The sequence below is a fragment of the Neophocaena asiaeorientalis genome, unplaced genomic scaffold (assembly GCF_003031525.2).
Source record: "Neophocaena asiaeorientalis asiaeorientalis breed wild unplaced genomic scaffold, Neophocaena_asiaeorientalis_V1.1 scaffold171, whole genome shotgun sequence".
Classification (NCBI taxonomy): domain Eukaryota; kingdom Metazoa; phylum Chordata; class Mammalia; order Artiodactyla; family Phocoenidae; genus Neophocaena; species Neophocaena asiaeorientalis.
Genome location: NW_020174013.1, coordinates 2768023 through 2791105, shown reverse-complemented (window position 1 = coordinate 2791105; position 23083 = coordinate 2768023). Strand labels below are relative to the sequence as shown.

At 38.7% G+C, this 23083-nt stretch overlaps 1 protein-coding gene across 1 annotated transcript; it reads right to left on the bottom strand.

Moving 5' to 3' along the window:
* Positions 1–359: 359 nt before the first annotated feature.
* Positions 360–4612, bottom strand: GEMIN6 (gem nuclear organelle associated protein 6). Its single transcript, XM_024753449.1, has 3 exons — positions 4534–4612; positions 3796–3939; positions 360–934 (listed from the first exon to the last, which is right to left on the bottom strand). The coding sequence occupies exons 2-3, from the start codon at positions 3918–3920 to the stop codon at positions 559–561; spliced, it is 501 nt and encodes a 166-aa protein (XP_024609217.1). The 5' UTR covers positions 3921–3939; positions 4534–4612; the 3' UTR covers positions 360–558.
* Positions 4613–23083: the final 18471 nt, after the last annotated feature.

Below are 23083 nucleotides of genomic sequence, written 5' to 3'. Positions count from 1 at the left end.
AAAAAAGCATATATTCTGATTCAAATGCTATTACATCATTACACCAAAAAAAATTTTTAAATAAACGTTTTAAAACAGACACATCTAGTTAGTACAAGAGATGTAACAAGACTGTGATTTTACCTTAGCATTTATATTGAATCTAACATGTTGCATCTTTTTCACATACATTTCTTGCCTAACAGAAATGGAGGTGTGGGCTTCCCTGGTGGCGCAGCGGTTGAGAGTCTGCCTGCCGATGCGGGGGACACGGGTTCATGCCCCTGTCTGGGAAGATCCCACATGCCGCGGAGTGGCTGGGCCCGTGAGCCATGACCACTGAGCCTCCCCAAAAAAAAAAAAAAAAAAAAAAAAAGAAATGGAGGTGTATCCCCATCAAAAGGAAAGGCTCTTATAATTCTGATGTCCCTATGTTAATTTTATTTGTTTGTGATGTCATCCTTGCCCAGTTCACTTATTAGCACTGATAATCCCCATCTTTGATTTTACCAAAAACAACAAAGAATTTTCAAAAAATGAAGTCTTATTTCAATCAGTGCATCCATAGTTCTTGGCCTCTCACTGAGAAGCTGCAAGGTGTCCTTGAATAAGATCCTGAACACGGGACAAAATAATTTCATTAGAACTGTTGCAATTTTCTGGACCATATGGTGGATCTATAGTCAAGACCCCAGCCACACAGAGGGTCCTTCGTGAATCTCCCTCTTCAGTGATGGGGATGTGGTTCTTCTCCAACCATTTCTTCAGGCTGTTCTTTCTCTTTTCCAGATCCTCAGGGCTGTATGCCTTACAGTCTCCAGACATGAACAAATCCATCAGCTTCTCTCTCACGCTATGGTCCCCTTCATTCAAAATTTCAACAGTCTGCACAGCATGTCCCATAATTCCGGTCACAGACATGCTGCCATCTTCAAGGAAGTTCACAAGGACAATACTTTGGAGGAAAAGTAAGTTGAGAGCACAGTTGCAAAAGAAAAACCAAAAGGCCTATAAAACTATGGAAGAAGCAGTGAAATGAGAGTCAGCATCAACCCCCAACAGGTCACTAGAACAACAGGGAATGCTCTTCCCCGTTTTAAATTACTCCTCTCACCACCAAATGTTTTAACTTGTTCAATACGAATTCTCTGATGGTCCTAAACATCTAAGGCTTTTGTCCAGCCTAAAGCTAATCATTGTGGGATGTCATTAAAGCATTACTTAGAGTTATGAATGCTTTAAATGTGTTTTAGGAAAGAAGACAGGGTACAGATTTAACTTTTGGAGTTAAAAAGCAACTGAATAACTCTCCTTCAGAGCAGACCAAAGAAAATAACACAGCACAAAATTAATGAGAGAGAAAACAAAAGAGTATGCAACTAGAGACTGTCATACTAAGTGAAGGAAGTTCAGAAAGAGAAAGACAAATACCATATGATATCACTTTTATGTGGAATCTAAAATATGGCACAAATGAACCTATCTACAACACAGAAACAGGGAATTCCCTGGTGGTCCAGTGGTTAGGACTCGGTGCTTTCACTGCCAAGCACATGGGTTCAATCCCTGGCTGGGGAACTAAGATCCGTAAGCCACCCAGCGTGGCCAAAAAAACCCCAAACAAACAGGAAAACAAAAAAACACAGAAACAGACTCATAGCCATAAAGAACAGATGTGGTTGCCAAGGCAGAGGGGGAGAGGGACAGGGATGGACTGGGAGTTTGGGGTTGGTAGATGCAAACTATTACATTTAGAATGGATGAACAACAAGGTCCTAAGGTATAGCACAGGGAACTATATTCAATATCCTGTGATAAACCATAATGAAAAAGAATATAAAAAGGAATGTATATGTGTGTATAACTGAGTCACCTTGTTGTACAGCAGAGATTGACACAACAATGTAAATCAACTATGCTTCAATTTTAAAAAGTCAATAAGAGGATCATCAAAGCCAAAAGCTGGTTCTTTGAAAAGGATATATAAATTTCACAAAACTCAGGCAAGATTAATAAAAAGAGAAAGAAGGCACATATAAATAATATTAGGAATAAGGTAGCGAAAATTAATAGTATAAAATATTAAGAACAAATTTAGGTAAATAATTTTGAAACTGAAAACAGAAAACTTCCTAGAAAATATAAATTTCTACTACTGACTCAAAAAAAAAAAAAAAAGAGAGAGAATGTAAATAGTCCTATAATCTTTTTTAAAAAACCTGAAATAACCAGTTTAAAATCTTCCCATGGAGGGGGAAAAAAAGGCCCAGACAATTTTACCAGGAAGTTCTATAAAATTTTCAAGGACCAAACATTTCTAATCCAACCAAATTCTCCTATGGACTATAAAAGGGAGACTATGCCTTAACTCATTTAATGAGGCTAATATAACCTTGAGACCAAAAGCAGAGAAGAACAGAATTAAAAAATAAAACTATAAGCTAATCTCACTCATGAATACAAATGGAAAAATCCTAACTAAAATATGATATGATATGCTGTATGACATGATGTGATGCAATGTGACGTGATGTGAATTTCATTTCTGTGGTACTTTTTCCAAAAACCTATAACCCCAGTCTATGAGAAAACATCACAGGGAATTTCCTGGCAGCCAGTGGTTAGGACTCTGCACTTTCACTGCCGAGGGCCCGCATTCATTCCCTCGTTAGGGAACTAAGATCCCGCAAGCCATACGACGCAGCCAAAAAAAAAAAGTCATCACACAAACCCAAACTGAGACACATTCTATAAAATACCTCACCAGGACACTTCAAAAGTGTCAGGGTCATGAAAAACAAGTGAAGACTGAAAAACTGTCACATATCAGAGAAGACTAAGGAGACAGGATGCCTAAATGTAATGTAGGACCTTGGACTGGATTCCAGAACAGAAAAAGGCCATTAGTGGAAAAACTGATAAAATCCAAATGATTGTAGTTTAGTGAGTATAAATTTTTAATTCCGACAAATGTTTGACAGTTGTGTAAACTGTTAACATTAAGGGAAGCTGGGTATATAGGTACTCTCTGTACTTTCTTTGCAATTTTTCTGTAAATCTAAAATCATTCCAAAATAAAGTGTGTGGATCACCACCTTTAAAGTTGCCTTGCAAAAAATAAATCTGATCCTAATCAAACCTCTAGTTATGAATACCAGTTTATAGGAAATACAAAGGATAAAAGAACATGTTAAACTATGCCATGATAAATGCAATGAGCTAAATCCAGAGTGTGTTGAATTCTACAGACAAATGATTCCATTTCTTCAACAAATAAATGACATGGAAAACCAAAGAGAGAGAAAGTACAGTTATAGATTAAGATTCTTCAGAGACATATCAACAAATTGATATGCTTAAAAAGATACATTGGAGACAAACAGGAAAATCTGAACTCAAACTAGGAATTAGCTAATATTAAAGCTATTATTACTTTTGCTAGGTGTTATAATGGTATTGTGGTTACATTTATTAGAGAGTCCGAATCTGCTAAGAGATAGATTGAAGGATTTATGAACAAAATTATGTCTGTAATTGGCTTTAAAATATTTGGAAGGGGGAATAAGATTAGTGTTCATTATACTACTCTTCACATTTGTGTATATTTGAAATTTTCCAATAAAATGTAATATAAAAGGAGTGTCCCATTTCTACGAACTTTGTTGGTCTGACACAAATCTATAATTAGAACAATACTTAGCTTCAAAGGAAATTAAATTCTTAGGTGGGAATAATTAGCCTTTCATTTATCTGCTTTCTTAGTATGGATGTAACAGTGCAAAGGGGTGATATCTGGGAAGCAGGACCCATACTCACTTGGTAGAGACTGGGTCTATGGTTAAAACCCATCCTTTATACTCCTTCTCACTGGCTGTCACTCTGACTTCTTTGTAAGTGTAATCTTGCCATTCTAAGGGGCCTTTCTTCATCCATTCATTCATGGTTGCCAGCTGGCTAGATCTAAAACAACCACCAGTTCGGATTAATATATATGTTCCACCCAGGCAAATGTCTTACTCCAATCTCCATTCTAGAGGTAGAGGACACCTGCAATTTGCCTCAAGTTCCATATCAGAAAGACAGTTAAATTTTACTATTCAGTCTGAAAGCCACGGGGACATCGAGTTGCCGCGGGTCCCAGTCTGGGGTAACTTATCTGGCACACTCCTATTTCACCTCCCAATCCCATTCCAGATCGCCTTCACGCTGGCTTTGATCTCCAGTCTGCAGATGCTCAAATCCTTGAACTCTGCTCTCCTTCCATCAAAGGAGCTCACGCCACACGACTCTTAGCCAAAAATGAAAAAGAAAACTCCTCTGATATCCACCCACTCCCTCTCTGGCTCTGTGTCTCCGCTGGATCCCGCCAGGGAGAGGCCCCCGGATCTGTGACACTTTTCATCTTAAAATTTGTTTGGAGGATGCGTAAACGAAGGGGCAGCAGCTAAGGCTCTAGAGCTGACGCCCTGGCGTAACCCGAAGCCGCATGATACTTTGAGCTGTACTCAAGCCAGGTAATACTTAACGTGTAATCCTGACAAATGAGAAAAATACCAGTTAAATCTCCGAGCACCGCCAGGTCCTCAGCAGCCGCGTTGGAAGGAAGGAGTCTCTTGAGCCGAGCCTGCCGGAGTCCAGCGTGCTTTGCGCCGTGTCGTCACTTCCTTCCCCCAGAATTCTCTGTTTTGTAGTCCGTGGCGTTGGTCACACCTCGAGGTCGGAGAGTCCCGAGGCCTGGGGTGATGAAATTGGGGTTCAGGGTGTGGAGCGGGGCTAAGATTTTTTTGTAATAATAATAATATTTCTTGTTAGCCAGGGTCCGCCTTTCACTGCCACATTGGACATTTCAAGATAAAAATTTTAAGAGGGAAGGTTCGTGCCACCTCTTCCTTGAGAGTGGAAGTGTAATTCCACTTTTGCCATGAACCTTCCAGGTAAATCCTAAAGCTCTAGAAGTGTGAGGTGACAGTGCCTTGGAGAAGAGCCACAGAACCAATGTATTTCTTCTTTGGCCTGTGTAAGGCAATTGAGATGCCTACTCTTTTGGGATGTGCCTTTGGTACAGTCCTGAGGGTGTGTAGGAGCTGGAAAGAAAAGCGTAGGATTGGGTTGAAAAAACGCAGGAGTGGAAAAGTGCAAGAGACTCGCTTCCACCACAGATTTCTGGTCACTGGGAGTACTTTGTTGGCTTCTGGCATGGTCCAGAATTTTTTCCGGACTATGATCCTGAAAAATGATACAAGGTGGTAAATGTTGATTGAATTCCTGCAAATGTGAACACCAAGGGAGATTTACAAAAACTGAGTTGGAGGACTGTCAAACCATGGTACAGAAAACACCGACAGTTAATCCACTTTCCCCTTGCTACTTGGGATTTGAGTTGCACATAATCCTTGAAGTTTTTGTTTCTTAATGTCATCGTTTCAAATAATCCTTCCCCAAACCTTCACTCATTGAATGATTGGCTTATGATATTAATGTGGCTTTCATAGATTAGATTTTGACATCTAATCTACAAAATCTAATTTATCAGTTAAAGTCCTCTATAGATCTACAAAGAGCTAATATAAATAGCAGTTATCATTCTTATGGTACTGTGAAGTAAAACATTTGAACTCATAAAAATTCAGTCTAGGGCTTCCCTGGTGGCACAGTGGTTGAGAGTCCGCCTGCCGATGCAGGGGACGTGGGTTTGTGCCCCAGTCAGGGAAGATCCCACATGCTGCGGAGCGGCTGGGCCTGTGAGCCATGGCCGCTGAGCCTGCGCGTCCGGAGCCTGTGCTCTGCAACGGGAGAGGCCACAACAGTGAGGGGCCCGCGTACTGCAAAAAACCAAAACAAAACAAAAAAACCCAACAAACACGTACCCCTTGGACTTGATTTATAGGCAATGAGAAACACCCACAAAAAATTCTGTGTCTATGGGACACAGAACCTGATCAAGGGAGTTGTGGGTTGGATTGAAGAACAGTGGACAGGGGGTTTTAGCAACACTGGTTTCAATTTGGTTAAATCCTGTAGTGTCCTGGCTCCTGCACACCACTGACTGTGCTCTTACCAGCTGTATGGTTTTGAAAGTCATTTGCCTTCTTAAATTTCAATTTCCTCATCCATAAATGAAAACATGGAATTAGATGATCCAAGATCCTCTCAGCACTAAATTTTCATGACTGAGACATACACAGTCACTTAGGAAAGCCCTGTAAACTCTCAGGGCAGGGGCCATGTCTGTTTTATTCACTGCCATATACACCACCTCTAGCAGATTGCTTGGTATATAGTAAGATGCTCAATTTGAATTGAATTTTTCTTAATAAAAATTATATTTTATTGTTATATAGCACCTAATATGTGCCATACACTATTCTAAGAACTTTCAAATATTAACTCATTTTTATGAGTGAATAAACAGACCAAAGACAATGGAAGATATGTGAGTAATGGAATGATATGGTTAAATTGGTGTATTAAAAAGGATGCAGAGAAATTGGATGTATTAAAAAGGATGCAGAGAAATTGGATGTGGGGAAAATAGGGAGGTATAGAGCATATACAGCATGCAACTTTATGTAAAATGTAGCCTTTCTACTAAAACAAAGCAGTGGTATTAGGTGGAAAAAATTCCAGAACCAGTGTCCAAATGGAAAGTCAGTTTTTGGGAGGCAGCGTCTCCAAATTGATTCATTATCTGACTAGCCCAGCCCAGCCTAGCCCTACCCAGACCTGTCTACCACAAAGAGGGCAGATCTGTTTTCCTAGCAGTAGGGTGAAGATAGAATTTTTTCCTAGGATAAAAACGACTTGAACAGACTCTGGGGACTCTAAAGAACTAAACAAATGTAAGGCATAAAAGTTTAGAAAACTGCTTCTGTACTGTTGTATCTCAAATATGCCCAGATAATAACTTTATGGCTAAAAATCAGTGCCTTTTTTTTTTTCCATTGAGTTCCTCTTATTTAACCAAGTAATCAATCTAAATGGTAAGATGTACATGTTTTACACAGATTTTTTTTTAATTTTTTGGCTGCACTGCACAGCATGTGGGATCTTCATTCCCCGACCAGGGGTCCAGCCCGCGCCCCCTGCAGTGGAAGTGCAGAGTCTTAACCACTGGACCACCAGGGAAGTCCCGAGATTTTATTTTTATTTGAAAAAAGAAGTGGAGTTAACCATTTAAATTTTTCCCTTGAATTGCCTTGGAACAAAAAAGGATGTTCGGTTCTGAGTTCCTAAGAACTAACTGCAGTAGTCAAGACAGGAAATAATAAAGTCCTAGCGTAAGTTGATAGCAGTGGAAATGAAAAAGAGAGAAAAAAAAGAATAGCTTCAACAAATATTTCAAAGGAGAAATCAAAGGATTTAGTGACTGTTTGGGGGCAAGGACATGTTGAGAACTTTGACACTAGGCCTTTAACAGAAATTCTCTTTGTTCTTTTATTCATTCACAACTTCCTCTTCCTTTTTATTTTTCAAGTATCTCAGGCCTCCAAATAGTTATCTACTAAATTAGATAAGAAAATTTTATCATTAAATTAAAAATGCTTCAATAGGCCTATATCTGTGTTTATGACACAGGAAGGCAACAGTGAGGTACCTCCTCCAAGCTCTAATAAACTAACCCTCAAGATTAAATTAAATGGGTGTGATTAGATCTGATACATTTGCACAAGGAGACCATCCATTATCTGGGTAACCAAGAATGTGGAAATGTCCAAATTCCAAACTAAGTGAGTTTGTTGTACCCTCTGGAAGCAGGACTATATTTTAGTAAATGGAAACAATTATATTGTATCCTACTTGGACTGAGTAACCCAGGGTTGGCAGAAGGCATAGAAGAAGGAACATCAGCAAGCAAAACGCTGGGAGGTATTTCTTAGAGACCCTGAATCTGGAAGGCAGGGGCTTTCCAGAGACGTATGCATATTGTGGGGAATGGATGATTCATCAAGTCTCACCCTGGCCTGGAATAGATGTTTCTAAAACTATCTGCCTCCTTATATTCAGATTCCGTGCCCACCAGACTGCCTTGTGACTCCTCTACTGGTTTTCTAGGTACACAGTTTATCAGGAGAGATGGTTCTCGAGACAGAAACATGAACACTATAGGGAGGGTGGGAGGGAGGGAGACGCAAGAGGGAAGAGATATGGGAACATATGTATATATATAACTGATTCATTTTGTTGTAAAGCAGAAACTAACACACCATTGTAAAGCAATTATACTCCAATAAAGATGTTAAAAAAAAAAAAAAGAAACATGAACACTTTCTAGTCAATAGAAAGGAATAGACCAGAATTCACAAACTAGGGCCAAAAAGTCTTATCAGGAAGTACAGATAGGTTTAATATCTGCACAGTGTTTAATTTTGTCTTTCAGTTTGAAAGCCTTTAAATAGGTTTTCTCTCTCTTCTTCACAACTCGTTTCCACCACTTTTATTGTTTTACACTTGGCTGATTCATATATTTACATTACTTGCCTGATTCTTACAGGAAATTGAGTTTTCAACTCTGGAATAGTCCCTACTACAAATGAATAAATTAGCAGAGTAAATTATAACTTAATCTCTGGTGAGTTTGGTGAGAATCAGCCTCAATGTGTCTAGTCAACTCTTGGGCCAGTTAAAGGCCAGAACCTGAGCTGTGGGTAGCAACTTCAAGGAAGTACCAGTTGCAGGATTTCCTGTTAGATCTCCATACAGACTTCTCCAGCTGATTTCTTGATCTCATTGTCGCCTTGCCCCCTTTTCAACTGTGCCCCTCTGATACCATTTTGTAGCTTATTGTTATTCACGTGTGTGCTGTGGCAGTTACTGTAGATTGGTTCATTTAACAGTCCTTTCCCACAACCTTCTAATGAGGCTTGACAGCTAAAACTTGATCTCCAGCTTCCCTTGCTGGTAGAAGTGACCATATGAATGCTTCTGGCCAGTGAGATATACATGGACGTCCCTAAGAAGGCTGTCCCTTCTGAAATAAAAAGGCAAAGTCTCCTAAGAAGGAGAAAGCCTTTTTGGTCCTTTAACCATTTCTCCTCCAGCCTGCCTGGAGGTGAGGTAGCCTCTTTCCACCACAAGGAGAGATGCATGAGAAGGCCTATATGCCACACGGAAAAATAAAAGAAAGAGAAAGAGACACAGCACACCTGAACTGCCTACCTTTGTATTTATTTTTTTTGGGACAAATAAACTCCTCTCTGTTTAAGCAACTGTTTCAAGTTGCTTTTCTAATTTATCTCCCTAATAAAGTCCTCAGGAGAGAGACCATGCTTTATCTTTATATCCTCAGTACCCTGTTCAATAACCGCATATAGTAGGCAGTCAACATAGATTTGTTTAGCCAATTAATAAATTTGCTATTTTTGGGGACAAGCTGGGACAAACAGAAAACCATAATTTAAGCAGAGAGTTACTTATTTCATAAGTGACTAAGATAAACTAAGAACAGGATAAGCAAATTGACAGGTCAAATTTTAGATTGGCAAAGCAGGTAACAAACGGACTTTTGCTTTTTTCAAGAAAGTAATTTAAATCCTCTGCACTGAAGATTACAATGTATTACTATCCTTACTAGTAGTAGTAGTAATAATAAATGCATATTAACTCAACCTTAATGAACATAGAAAAGCCATGAGATCAGAACTATTATTACCCTTAGTTTACAGCTAAGGAAACTGAGGCACAGAAGTCTAACGCCACATAGCTAGTTAGTGACAGAGCTAGGATACAAACCCAGGCAATCAGGCCAAAGCCTAAAAGTCTATTTTTAGTTAGTGAGGAACACGTTTTTCCAAAGAGTTTCTAACTCCGAAATACCAGCTCTTCATTGTGCTCCAGTTGGTTGTCTGGACACCAAAAGCATTAAGTTAATGTGTTTCACCCATGTGTTCTGGCAAAGCAAACTCTCCCAGCAACTTCTACCTCCAAGCGTGACTGCAAGGATACACACAGCCAGAATTAATGGTCTGGAAATTAGGGACTGATTTTATCCCTAAAGCAGGTAAAGCCATACAAAGCCCCATTCCTTCAGCTGCTGTTAACTCTCAGTTAAGCCCATGAACAACGGCAACAGGGTAGATGCAAGCAGTTCAATGATGCGGAAGAGCTGACCTTAAGAGGAATTACACCTTACGGAGGGCAACTAAAGAGAGCGCTATGCGGTAACTAAACTCTCCTGCCTACAACCTAATCTTTTCTTCTTATCTACCCAGTGAAATCTGTTCTCTTGTCCTCCTCCAATTATCTTCAAAAGGTTTATGTGTATGTGGAAGGGAGGCCTCCTTCTTCTCTATTCTGTGGCAAATTATAGGCCCATATTTGAGCTTCCTAATGAAAAAGGGTAAAATATACCACTGATCACACAGGGGAAGGTATCTTCTCTGGTATAAAAAGCCAATGAAAAGCATTGTGTACAAGGGAAAACCATTCAGAGTCTATGCTATTCAGTGCATCGTTTTGAAATGTAAGACCTTAAAGCCTTTCTTCTTTCTTTAACGATTAAATAAAAACATTCATAGGGCACTGGGATTCCTAGTATAGCTACTCTCCCTATTTTATTTGTGAGCTGTATACATTATCTAGTGAGACGTCAAAAAATATTTTTTGTTTTTAAAAATGTTGTCTAACTTAATCGATAAATTCATAACAGATAAGAGAGCCAGTACATTTTATAATGTACATCATTTGCCTTCTCTTTTTCAGAAATGCGCATCACTCCATTTGCCAGTCTAAGACATTCCATTTTATAGGTATGCAGAAGGAAAGAGGGAAAAGTAATGGCCAATTCATTTCTTCCTGGTTACTGGTCAGATTCTTAGCAGCTGCCTCTTCTTGGATTTCTTCCACAAAGAAATTATTTTTCTACCTGTTAATTACCTTGCTGACTGTAGATACTTCACCCATTAAAAAACAAAACCACACTTTGTGTCTAAATCACTTTTCTTTAGCTATTTGTTCAAGGGCTATGTGAGCCCTAAACTGTAATCGGGCTTCCACGGAATAGTCTTTGTAGTTTTTTATGTTTTCTAGGTTTTTTATTGCACTGGCATAATCTCCTTTTAGATAGTATAGAATTCCCAGTTCATGGTATGAATACGGCACCAAATAGTGGTCATGTTTTAATAATTTCTCCTTTTGAATGACATGATTAAAGTAGTGCTCGGCCATCGAATATTTGCCTAAGTATTTCAGGCACAGACCTTTCAGTAAATTTAAGAAATTTATGTCATCTGTGCCATACTCTTTACTTGGATTTTCTTGTAAAAGTTCTCCTCCTTTGTCAATTATTGATAGCCAGGTTGAAATAAGCTCTAGGTTTTTGCTCATTACTCGGAAACCACTCCAGGCATACGTGAGTTCCAAAATGGGCTGTGCTGTAAACCAGCCTGCAGTGGTCGCATAGCGCTGACCCTTCTCAGCAACAAACTTTTCTATTGGCACAGAAGTTCCTAAAATTCTGATTCTCAGGTTATCCACGTTTAAGAGGAGAGAGCTCATGTCCTCACTTACCGATTTCACAAAATCAGAAGGAAGCACGGCCAGTAGGGAAGCTTTAGCGAACGAATACATTGCCTTGGACCACCTGCTGTGTTGAAACCGTAGCTCAGCAGAGCGGTAAGCCTGCTTCCAATGCAGCAGAAAAATGTGACACCACATGAGTTCCCAGTAACAGAGGTGATGAACCTGCTTCCATTCGTTCTGAATAAAAATGCACTCCTCTAATGTTAATTGGGCATGTTTAAAATATCCTTTCAACATACTAAAACGTGCATGAAAAAATTGAAGTATGACAGAGTTTGGAAATTTCTGGAGGTAGATTAGGGAGAGATTCTCTGCAGCAGAACTGTGGCTCTTTTCAACACCAAAAGCTACGGAGATATAATTATAATAAAAGAATAGAGTCAAAACACTCAAGATATTATTTGTATGGGATTCAGATGCACTGTCATGAAGCAAAGTCAAGTCTACCTCTCTATTGCCGGAATATCCAACAACATTGAGTAGTTTAAGTGTCTTTGGTGGCACAAGTGATAATATCAAATTGAATACTCCAAGTCCAAATTTTATGCCTCCAACCAGGTGTCTGTAAGTTTTACTTTGGTAATTAGGTATCTGTGTTAATACTCGCTGAGTCTTTGTATATTTGGCAACTTAACCCAACGTTGATCCCGCTTTTAAGAAAACGAAGCACACTGTCATCCTGTATAAACGTTACAGTGGATTTCAAGATCAAACACTCAGCATAGCAGACTTCTGCATGCAATTCCTCTTCTTTGATAGCATTTATTCCCTGCTTATTCACTAGACGAGAAAAACTCATCATCCTAGATTTTCTTCGGAAACTATTACAGGTTCTCAAAGCTTCCTTTGTGACAGTCATCCCAATTTCTATCTCCTGTGGATCAAAAGTCAAGAAGGCCTTGATGACCGTAAGGATACCATAAATTCGGGCAGGGTACACGCTGTTTTTCGACCATGGATAAATGAGATGTATGGCATCTGAGAATCTGTTATTTAGAAATAAATACAATCTAGTTGTGCATTCCTCCAGGGAAGATATTAGATCCATTGTTGTTGCTGCGGGGATACTTTCATCTTTGAACTTGTCCTCCTTATCATTTTATCCCTTACTAAATGATGTAAGGCCATCCTCATTATTTTCTCTTTTATTCAGAGGAGGTGACATATTTGTTTCCCCCCTTTAGAAATGAGAAATATCTGAAGTGGAGTGATGCAATGAGGGTAGCTCCTGCTCTCCTGACTGGGGTCACTTCCTCCACGGCCTGAAGTGTTGCTGTTATAACAGAGGCAAACAAACTAATAGTTGTGAGGTGCAGCATTAGGGTATTCTCATCTCTGTCGGACAAAGGGGGAAAAAGGACAATTTTATTTAACTAGAAGATGAATTTCTGAAAAGTTCAAATCATCTGGAATGTACTAAAGAAAACATGCTCTTTTAGAATACTGGGAAGCAAATCCTTTGTAAACAGAAGACCTCTTTTGTTAACCATCCCTCCAGACTACCATTTTCAATAGATCATTCTTTTGTGTATTTGTGTTGTAGAACTGTACCATGACAGCTGTACAAAGAGAGTGAATTCTCTACAGGAAGACCTTGGGGGCAAGAACCTGGTGGGAAAGAAGAATGTATTTGCATAGGTCTCGAGTTAAGACTAGAGGAAGGGGTAAGTTGTCCAGATCAAAGACTAAAGATGATGGGAATTAAAAATCCACCCCATGCTATTCTTAGTACCACTGCTGTGCTTGTATATATTTTCGTAGAAAACTAGGTCTTGATAAAATATTACGGTTAGTTGTATAGGACTCCGGACATGGACAGTGCTGTGTAAACTAGAAAGATTTCCTTGCATTGCTGCAATTAGGAAAAGAACTCAAATGTAATAGTTTTGATCACAGCGTTACTATAGCGTCTTGGTGGGAAGGTGGGGTGAGGGTGGGCACAATGGAAAACCAATTCCAACTAGCAAGCTACTTAATATATTCATAATAATACAATAGGTTCAATTAATCTATTTGTAAAAATAGAAGCCACAGAAAAAAAATAGAAACCACAGACAAAATACTTCAATAGTAAATTTCACAATGTTTAACAATAATTACAAATACAGTTTAAAATGTACTTTAATTCTGTATTTTTATATGTTAAAAGACAGGAGGGGAAAGTAAAACAGAGGAGAACATTCAAAGGAAAAGAGAGAGAAAAGCAGAAGAGATGCAGGTTTTTACACAGAGGGAAGAGAGAAAACAGAGGGAAAATAAGTTATATATGAGAAAAAATTAATGGGGGAGGACAGCCTCGAAGATATTATTTTAATAAAATTGCTTGGTTTTACACCTTAAGGTTTAGTTATGTTTCAGTATCAGCAACTGTAATCACTATTCGTTGAAAAGCTAAGTTAATTACACATTTAACTAAAAGGCTCAGCTCTGACTGGAAAAGCTCTGAAGCCCATTAAGAGGAAAATTATTCTTGGGACTGCAGTAGTGGCTAGATTAAGGTTGGCTGGAGAAACCTAGATGGGGGCCATATTTAACTCAAGGACAAAGTCTCCTTTCCTCTGGCCTAATGCTTTCAAATTATATTCCCTAGAATCCCTATTCCCCAGAGAAGACGGCTCAAATTTTACTTTTTCTGAAACCTTACCTAAGTCTGTCAGCATACTCTCTCTGATGGCATGCTGTATATATATTTATTAGTATTTATCTCACTGCGCTGTAATTATTTATACACCTGCTTTCACCACTGGCCTGGGAGCTTCAAGGCATGATTTGTATTTTATTCAGCATTATATCCCAGTTCTAGTACAATCCCTTGAACAAAGTAGGCATTAATAAATGGTTGCTAAATGGATTCGGGTGCCCACACATCTTTCTAGGAGTTTCTTGAAAGCGAGCTGTGAACTTATCTTTCTGCTACCTAATTGCTAGTTTGCTACTCCCAGAGTCACCATGTTACGCATTAGAGCCTCGGACCTTATTCATCTTATAACTGAAAGTTTGTACTCTTTTACCAACTTCTCCCTATTTCCCTCACCCCCCCTTATTCCCTATTCTTAATGTTCCCATGAGGAGACTTTTCTGTTAGAGAAATACTCCTGGCTGGTGGGCCTACTTCTGGCTGGGAGTTGATAGAAGGAACTAGGGAAGTGTCCCTCTATGCCTTCTGAATTCCTTCTTTTGGAAACACCCTGTGCAAAGTCTGAAACCAAAAAACAGGAAGTTTGTTTTCTGCTCTCCAGCTACATGTGGGACCAGGTGGGTAAATTTGTTTAATTAAGGGGTGGCCACATAAGTTAGCCCACGTGGCAGCACATCTGAAGTCGCAGTAACTATCAACTTAGTCAAAAAGGTCACGTTTTGATTTCCTTCTGCCTCACTCTTGCATCTGTATCTCATTGGTTCTGAACCCAGGGAAGGAAAAGGGATGTTATTTGCTGACTCCCAAAACCATCTCCTTCTCCTCCTTCTCTTGTATTTCCTATCTGGATGGTTGACGCCATCATTCACCGTAGACTCTTTTTTTTCTCCTCCCATATCCATCGGTGACCAAACTCTGGCAATTTTACTTTGCTGAATGAGGTGCCTCTCTCTTGTCCTCCAAATCACCCTGGGCATACTTCTTTAACAAGGCTTATCCCTAAGGTTAGAAGATGGTAAAATGCAAAGACTGTGAAGTTAGGCTGCTAAGGTGTAAATCCTGATTCTCCCACTTGCTTGGCCTCTGTTTTCTCATCTGCAAGTACGGAATAATAGTACTTCTACCAAAAAGTGGTTGGGAGAATTAGGTGAATTAATACTTGAAAAGCAGTCAGGATAATATCTGGCATATATAGTAAATACTCAATATATTATTCTATACCCATCCCCCCATAGCCTGGAATATAGTAGGCGCTTACTGAATTTTTTAAATGGGATTTAGGATGCAGACTGCTATGTTTGGGAGTCCCAAAGCTTTTGGTGATAGAGGCAGAGTCATACTCCTATCATTCTTTTGCTTAAAATGCGCTATCTGAAGTGTCTTCTTTACTTCTATCTACTTGTCTGTGTTTGGAAGGATCACTCTAGTGATTAGGAAAGGCTAATGCTGAGCCAGGAAGATCAGACAGCCAGGGAGCTCGAGTAAGGTAGAGAAGGAAAGGCTGAAGATACAGAAAGGAACAATTCAATAAAATGGAGGTAGTTGGGGGTGCACAGAGCACAGCTGAAGGGAGGATAAGATGAGAAAAATCTCTTCCACTGACACAGAAGAGTCTTCCTTCCAGTCGTTCATTTAGTACATACTTAACTGAGCTCTTTCCACATGCTAAGCACTATTCTTGGTGCTATGGGTACAGCAGTGGACAAAACAAAGACCCTGCTGTTGGGCTTCCCTGGTGGCGATGTGGTTAAGAATCTGCCTGCCAATGCAGGTTCAAGCCCTGGTCCAGGAAGATCCCACATGCCACGGAGAAGCTAAGCCTGTGCACCACAACTACTGAGCCTGCACTCTAGACCCCGCGAGCCACAACTACTGAGCCCACGTGCCACACTTACTGAAGCCCGCGCGCCTAGAACCCATGCTCCGCAACAAGAGCAATGAGAAGCCTGTGCACCGCAACGAAGAGTAGCCCCCGCTCACGCAACTAGAGAAAGCCCGGGCACAGCAACGAAGATGCGACGCAGCCAAAAATAAATAAATTTATTTAAAAAGAAACAAAAACAAACACCCTGCTGTCACGGAATTAATTTTCTTAAGGAAGAGACTTGAGGGAGGGACATTGTGATGGGGGAGAAAAGCAATAAATAAATGAATAAATAGCATGTCAGCTGGGTTCTTTGAGAAGATAAACAAAATAGATAAACCATTAGCCAGACACATCAAGAAAAAAAGGGAGAAGACCCAAATCAATAGAATTAGAAATGAAAAAGAAGTAACAACTGACACTGCAGAAATACAAAAGATCATGAGAGATTACTACAAGCAATTCTATGCCAATAAAATGGACAACCTGGAAGAAATGGACGAATTCTTAGAAATGCTAGAGAGAGGCATGGACATATATACACTACCAAACGTAAGGTAGATAGCGAGTGGGAAGCAGCTGCATAGCACAGGGATATCAGCTTGGTGCTTTGTGACCGCCTGGAGGGGTGGGATAGGGAGGGTGGGAGGGAGGGAGTCGCAAGAGGGAAGAGATATGGGAACATATGTATATGTATAACTGATTCACTTTGTTATAAAGCAGAAACTAACACAGCATTGTAAAGCAATTATACCCCAATAAAGATGTTAAAAAAAAAATAGCATGTCAGCTGTTGACATATGTTAGAAGCAGAATAAAACAGGTTAAGACAGAATAAAGAGTTTAGAGATGGATGAGGTGTGAGGTACTTGCTAGTATATGGTGGGGAGCCAGGAAAGGTCTCCCTGATAAGGTGAAATTTGAGCAGAGATGTAGAAGATGTGAGGGTCTCTTGATTTCTTCTTTCAGTCTAAGATAAGTGAACATCCTGTGTGTTCCTATGATGCCCTGTGCTTACCTCTATCACAGCACTTGATATATATATTTTTTCAAGTGTCTGTCTTCTGACTGCATCTTTTATATCTGTCTTCATCACAGAGTACAATGACTGGCACTTAGTCATTAACCTAAATGAATATTTATCACATGGCTATAACAGTTTTCAATTCACATGTACTAAGATAAATTCAGGATGAAGTAATCAATCAACTGTTAAAACTGTAAGATTCTGCACAGATATAGAGAAGAGACTTGTGGATGCCCAGGGGGAGGTGGGGTGGGGGAGGAATGGATTGGGAGTTTGGGATTAGCAGATACAACTACATATAGAATGGATAAACAACAAGGTCCTACTGTTTAGCACAGGGAACTATATTGAATATCCTGAGATAAACCATAATGGAAAATAATGTAAAAAAGAATGTATATATTTATACATATGTATAACTGAATCACTCTGCTGTACAGCAGAAATTAACACAATATTTTAAATCAACTATACTTCAATTTTTAAAAATTTGAAAAAAGAAAGAAAAAGCTAAACTTGTAGCAACAGAGGGTAGAATGGTGGTTACCAGAGGATGGGAGGTAGGGGAATTGGAGAAATGTTGTTTAAGAGTATAAACTTGCAACTGGTAGATAAATAAATCCTGGAGATCTAATGCACAGCATAATGATTAGAGTCAACAATATTGTATTATAAACTTCAAGATGTCTGAGAGACTAGATCTTAATTGTTCTCACCACAAAATAGGAATGATAATTATGTGACATGACAGACATGTTAGCTAACACTACAGTGGTAATCACACTGCAATATGTAAATATATCAAATCAACTTATAAATCTTAAACTTATACAATGTTATATGTCAATTACATACCAATTAAAAATGTAAGCTTCTGAAAAAAACTATAAGAGTCTGGAAAATTTGACAGTGAACACAAACAATTGAAGTCCTTAATAAGGTAAGAGTTCCTATGAATCAGTAAGATAGAAGAAACACTCCAACAGAAAAATCAGCAAGTGATATAAACAAAATGCCAGTGAGCATAATGTTCAGTCTCACTGTAAATCAACAAAATACAAATGAAAAAAATATCCATTAAAAAATCAAACTTGGCAGATAAAAAATTTATAACATCCAATATTAATGAAGGTGCAAAGAACCAAATATCCTTGTGTGTTACTTGGTGGGTGTATAAATGGCTATAACCCTTTTGGAGAGCTACTTGGCAACATGTTTTAAAGCTTTTGTATTTTTTTATACTGTTTGATCCAGTAATTTCACTTATAGAATTATTCTAAAGAAATAATCAGGGATATGCATTTATACAAGTTGTATACACTTCAGCATTATTTATAATATAAAAAATGAAAACAATCTAAATTTCTTACAACAAAGGATACCCATACAATGGAATACCATGCAAATATTATAAGGTTGTAGAATATTTAATGACTTGGAAACTTGTTTATGGTATAATATACCATATTAGTCAGGGTTCTCCAGAGAAACAAAACCAATAGCAAATATCTGGCAGCATAGTAAACATATAAAGGCCATATATAACAAACCCACAGCAAGCATCATACTCAATGGTGAAAAGCTGAAAGCATTTCCTCTAAGATCAGGAACAAGACAAGGATGCCCACTCTTGCCACTTTTATTCAACATAGTTTTGGAAGTCCTAGCCACAGCAATCAGAGAAGAAAAAGAAATAAAAGGAATCCAAATTGGAAAGGAAGAAATCAAACTGTCACTGTTTGCAGATGACATAATACTATACATAGAAAGTCCTAAAGATGCCACCTGAAAACTACTAAATCTCATCAATGAATTCAGTAAAGTTGCAGGATGCAAAATTAATATACAGAAATCTGCTACATTTCTAAACAGTAACAATGAACTATCAGAAAGAGAAATTAAGAAAAGAATCCCATTTACCATTGCATGAAGAAGAATAAAATATCTAGGAATAAACCTACCTAATGAGGTAAAAGACCTGTACTCAGAAAACTAGAAGACACTGATGAAATAAATTGGAGATGATACAAACTGATGGTAAGATACACCATGTTCTTGGATTGGAAGAATTAATATTGTTAAAAATGATCATACTACCCAAGGCAATCTACAGATTCAATTCTATCCTTATCAAAATACCAGTGGCATTTTTCACAGAACTGGAACAAATAATTTTAAAATTTGTATGGAAACATAAAAGACCCAAACAGCCAAAACAATCTTGAGAAAAAAGAACAGAGCTGGAAGAATCACACTCCCTGACTTCAGATTATACTACAAAGATACAGTCATCAAAACAGTATGGTACTGGGACTTCCCTGGTGGCGGAGTGGTTAAGAATCTGCCTGCCAATGCAGGGGACACGGGTTCGAGCCCTGGTCCAGGAAGATCCCAAATGCCATGGAGCAACTAAGCCCGTGCGCCACAACTACTGAGCCTGCGCTCTGGAGCCCACGAGCCACAACTATTGAAGCCCACGTACCTAGAGCCCATGCTCTGCAACAAGAGAAGCCAGCAAAATGAGAAGCCCATGCACCACAACAAAGTGTAGCCCCTGCTCACCACAACTAGAGAAAGCCCACAAGCAGCAATGAAGACCCAACACAGCCAAATAACTTAATTAATTAATAAAAAAAAAAACCCAGGGACTTCCCTAGTGGTGCAGTGGTTGAGAATCTGTCTGCCAATGCACAGGGCACGAGTTCAAGCCCTGGTCTGGGAAGATCCCACATGCTGTGGAGCAACTAAGCCCATGTGCCACAACTACTAAGCTTGCACTCTAGAGCCCACGAGCCACAACTACTGAGCCCACGTGCCACAACTACTGAAGACCATGCGCCTAGAGCCCGTGTTCTGCAACAAGAGAAGCCACCGCAATGAGAAGCCCATGCACCGCAACGAAGAGTAGCCCCCGCTTGCTGCAACTAGAGAAAGCCCGCACGCAGCAACACAGACCCAATGCAGCAAAAAAAAAAAAAAAAAATCTCAAAAAAACCCAGTATGGTACTGGCACAAAAACAAACATATAGATCAGTGGAACAGAATAGAGAACCCAGAAATAATCCCATGCATTTATTGTCAATTAATCTATAACAAAGGAGGAAGACTATACAATGGAGAAAATGTAGTCTCTTCAATAAGTGGTGCTGGGAAAACAGGACAGCTACATGTAAAAGTATGAAATTAGAACATTCTCTAACATTATATACAAAAAATAAACTCAAAATGGATTAAAGACCTAAATGTAAGACCAGATACCATAAAACTGCTAGAGGAAAAAAAAAAAAAAAAAAAAAAAAAAAACTGCTAGAGGAAAACATAGGCAAATCTAGAAAAATGGTACAGATGAACCTGTTTGCAAGGCAGAAATAGAGACACAGACATAGAGAACAAACGTATGGACACCAAGGGGAGGAAGGGGGCTGGGATGAACTGGGAGATTGGGATTGACATATATACAGTAATATGTATAAAATAGATAACTAATGAGAACCTGCTGTATAGCACAGGGAACGCTACTTAGTGCTCTGTGGTGACCTAAATGGGAAGGACATCCAAAAAAGAGGGGATATATGTATACATATGGCTGATTCACTTCACTGTACAGTGGAAACTAACACAATATTGTAAAACAACTATACCCAAATTAAAAAAAATTAAAAAAAAAGAAGTGATGACACACACACACAAGAAAAAAAAGAAAAGAAATAGGCAGAACACTCTTTGACATAGATCACAGCAGTATTTTTTTGGAGCTACCTCCTGGAGTAAACGAAATAAAAGCAAAAATAAACAAATGGGACCTAATTACACTTAAAGATTTTGCACAGCAAAGGAAACCACTGATAAAACTAAAAGACAACCTACTGAATGGGAGAAAATATCTGCAAGTGATATGATGGATAAGGGGTTAATATCCAACATATATTAACAGCTCATACAACTCAACATCAAAAAAACCAAACAACCCAATTTAAAAAATGGGCAGAAGACCTGAATAGACATTTTTCCAAAGAGGAAATGCAGATGGCCAGCAGTCACATGAAAAGATGCTCAACATTGCTAATCATTGGGGAAATGCAAATCAAAATCACAATGAGATATCACCTCATATGTCAGAATGGCCATCATCAAAAAGAACACAAATAAGAAATGTTGGCAAGAATGAGGAGAAAAGGGAAGCCTGGTACATCATTGGTGCGAATGTAAATTGGTGCAGCCGCTATGGAAAACAGTATGGCAGTTTCTCAAAAAACTAAAAACAGAACTACCGTATGACCCAGCAATTCCACTCCTGGCTATATATTTGAAAAAAACAAAAACACTAATTCAAAAGACACATGCACCCCAATATTCACAGCAGCAGGATTTACAATTGCCAAGATATGGAAGCAACCTAAGTGTCCATCAACACATGAATGGATAAAGAAGATGTGATGTGATACACACACACACACACACACACACACACACACACACACACACACACAATGGAATACTACTCAGCCAAAAAAGAATGAAATGTTGTCATTTGCAGCAACATGGATGGAGTTGGAGGGCATTATGCTAAGTGAAATAAGTCAGACAGAGAAAGACAAGTACTGTATGCTCTCACTTTTATGTAGAATCTAAAAAATAACAACAAACTAGTGAACACAACAAAAAAGAAGCAGATTCACAGACACAGAGAACAAACTAGTGGTTACCAGTGGGGAGAGAAAAGGGCGGAGGTATAAAATAAACTACAAGGATATACTGTACAACATGGGGAATATACAATATAGTTTTACATTAACTATAAGTGAATTTTAACCTTTAAAAATTGTGAATCACTATATTGTAATCTGTACCTTATATAATATTGTACATCAACTATACTTCAATTAAAAAATAATTTTAAAAATTCTAGGATAAAGTAGAGTTTTTGTTGTTGCTTTAAATACCAACGGTGTCCTACAGAAAAATGGTAGTACATCTGCAGGTTTCACAGGCACATTTTTATAACATAAAACAAATGTTTCACTGCAACTCTCAGAGTTGATAAAAAGCCAAAACAAATTACTTTTAGGGAGGCAGTATGGCTCAAAAGAAAGCTCTATGGACTGAGAGAATCAGAGGTTCAGATTTGGACCTAAATAGCTGTATAACCTTGGGAAAATAATTTGTAAATATTAATTGATCAACAACCATGTGAAATAGTTTCTTAGTAGAATTCATTAATGCTACAAATATTACTGAGAAACTAGTACTCCATAGGCCACGCACAGCGCCAGACAGTAGGAATGTATCAGTGAGTAAAACAAAGTCCCTGCCCTTGTGAATCTCACACTGTGAGAGACTCTCACAGAATAAATGAAGAGGTCAGAGGTGAGAAGAGCTATGAAGGAAAATAAAGGTGAGTAAACTGTATAGAGAGTGCGGGAGAAGCGCATATTATAATGTCGAAGCACTATTACAAAAGTACTATATTTGCTTAAAAAAACACAAAATCTTCAAACAATACAGAAGACTACGCTGTACAGTTAAACGATGAAGGCTCCTTTCTGTCTTCAACCAAATTCCACTTCCCAGAGGCAACCACAGTTAACAGTTTGGGAGTATACATATTAATGCTAGATTCTTCCCATATTAACTATCCCGTTTAATTCCCCCGTTATCACTTCCACTTAAGATATTTATATTTATTTACTTATATTTAAGATTACATTTAATTTTTTATTATAAGTAATACAGGTCATAACAGAAAAAAATTTTTAAATAACTAAAACTCATGTAAACTACATTCATAATACCACCCACCCACAGATAGCATCATTAAAACCTCCATTTTCTTCTGTGAAATCCTGAGCCTAGAATGACAAGTATAGTCACATGTTCCAATTAACACTACTAAACAGTGATTCTCAGTTCAAACTTGGAATTCGTCTGTCTCCAAGCCTCCCACTTTAAAAAGAAAAATTATAGGGGGCTTCCCTGATGGCGCAGTGGTTGAGAGTCCGCCTGCCGATGCAGGGGACACGGGTTCGTGCCCTGGTCCGGGAAGATCCCACATGCCGCG

What these genes read in the sequence shown, in the direction of transcription:
- GEMIN6 (XM_024753449.1), bottom strand. Translation starts at nt 3,920, where the DNA reads ATGAATGAATGGATGAAGAAAGGCCCCTTAGAATGGCAAGATTACACT. An exon ending in ATAGACCCAGTCTCTACCAA is followed by an intron (nt 935 to 3,795) that starts GTGAGTATGGGT and finishes TTTCCTCCAAAG; the next exon opens with TATTGTCCTTGTGAACTTCC.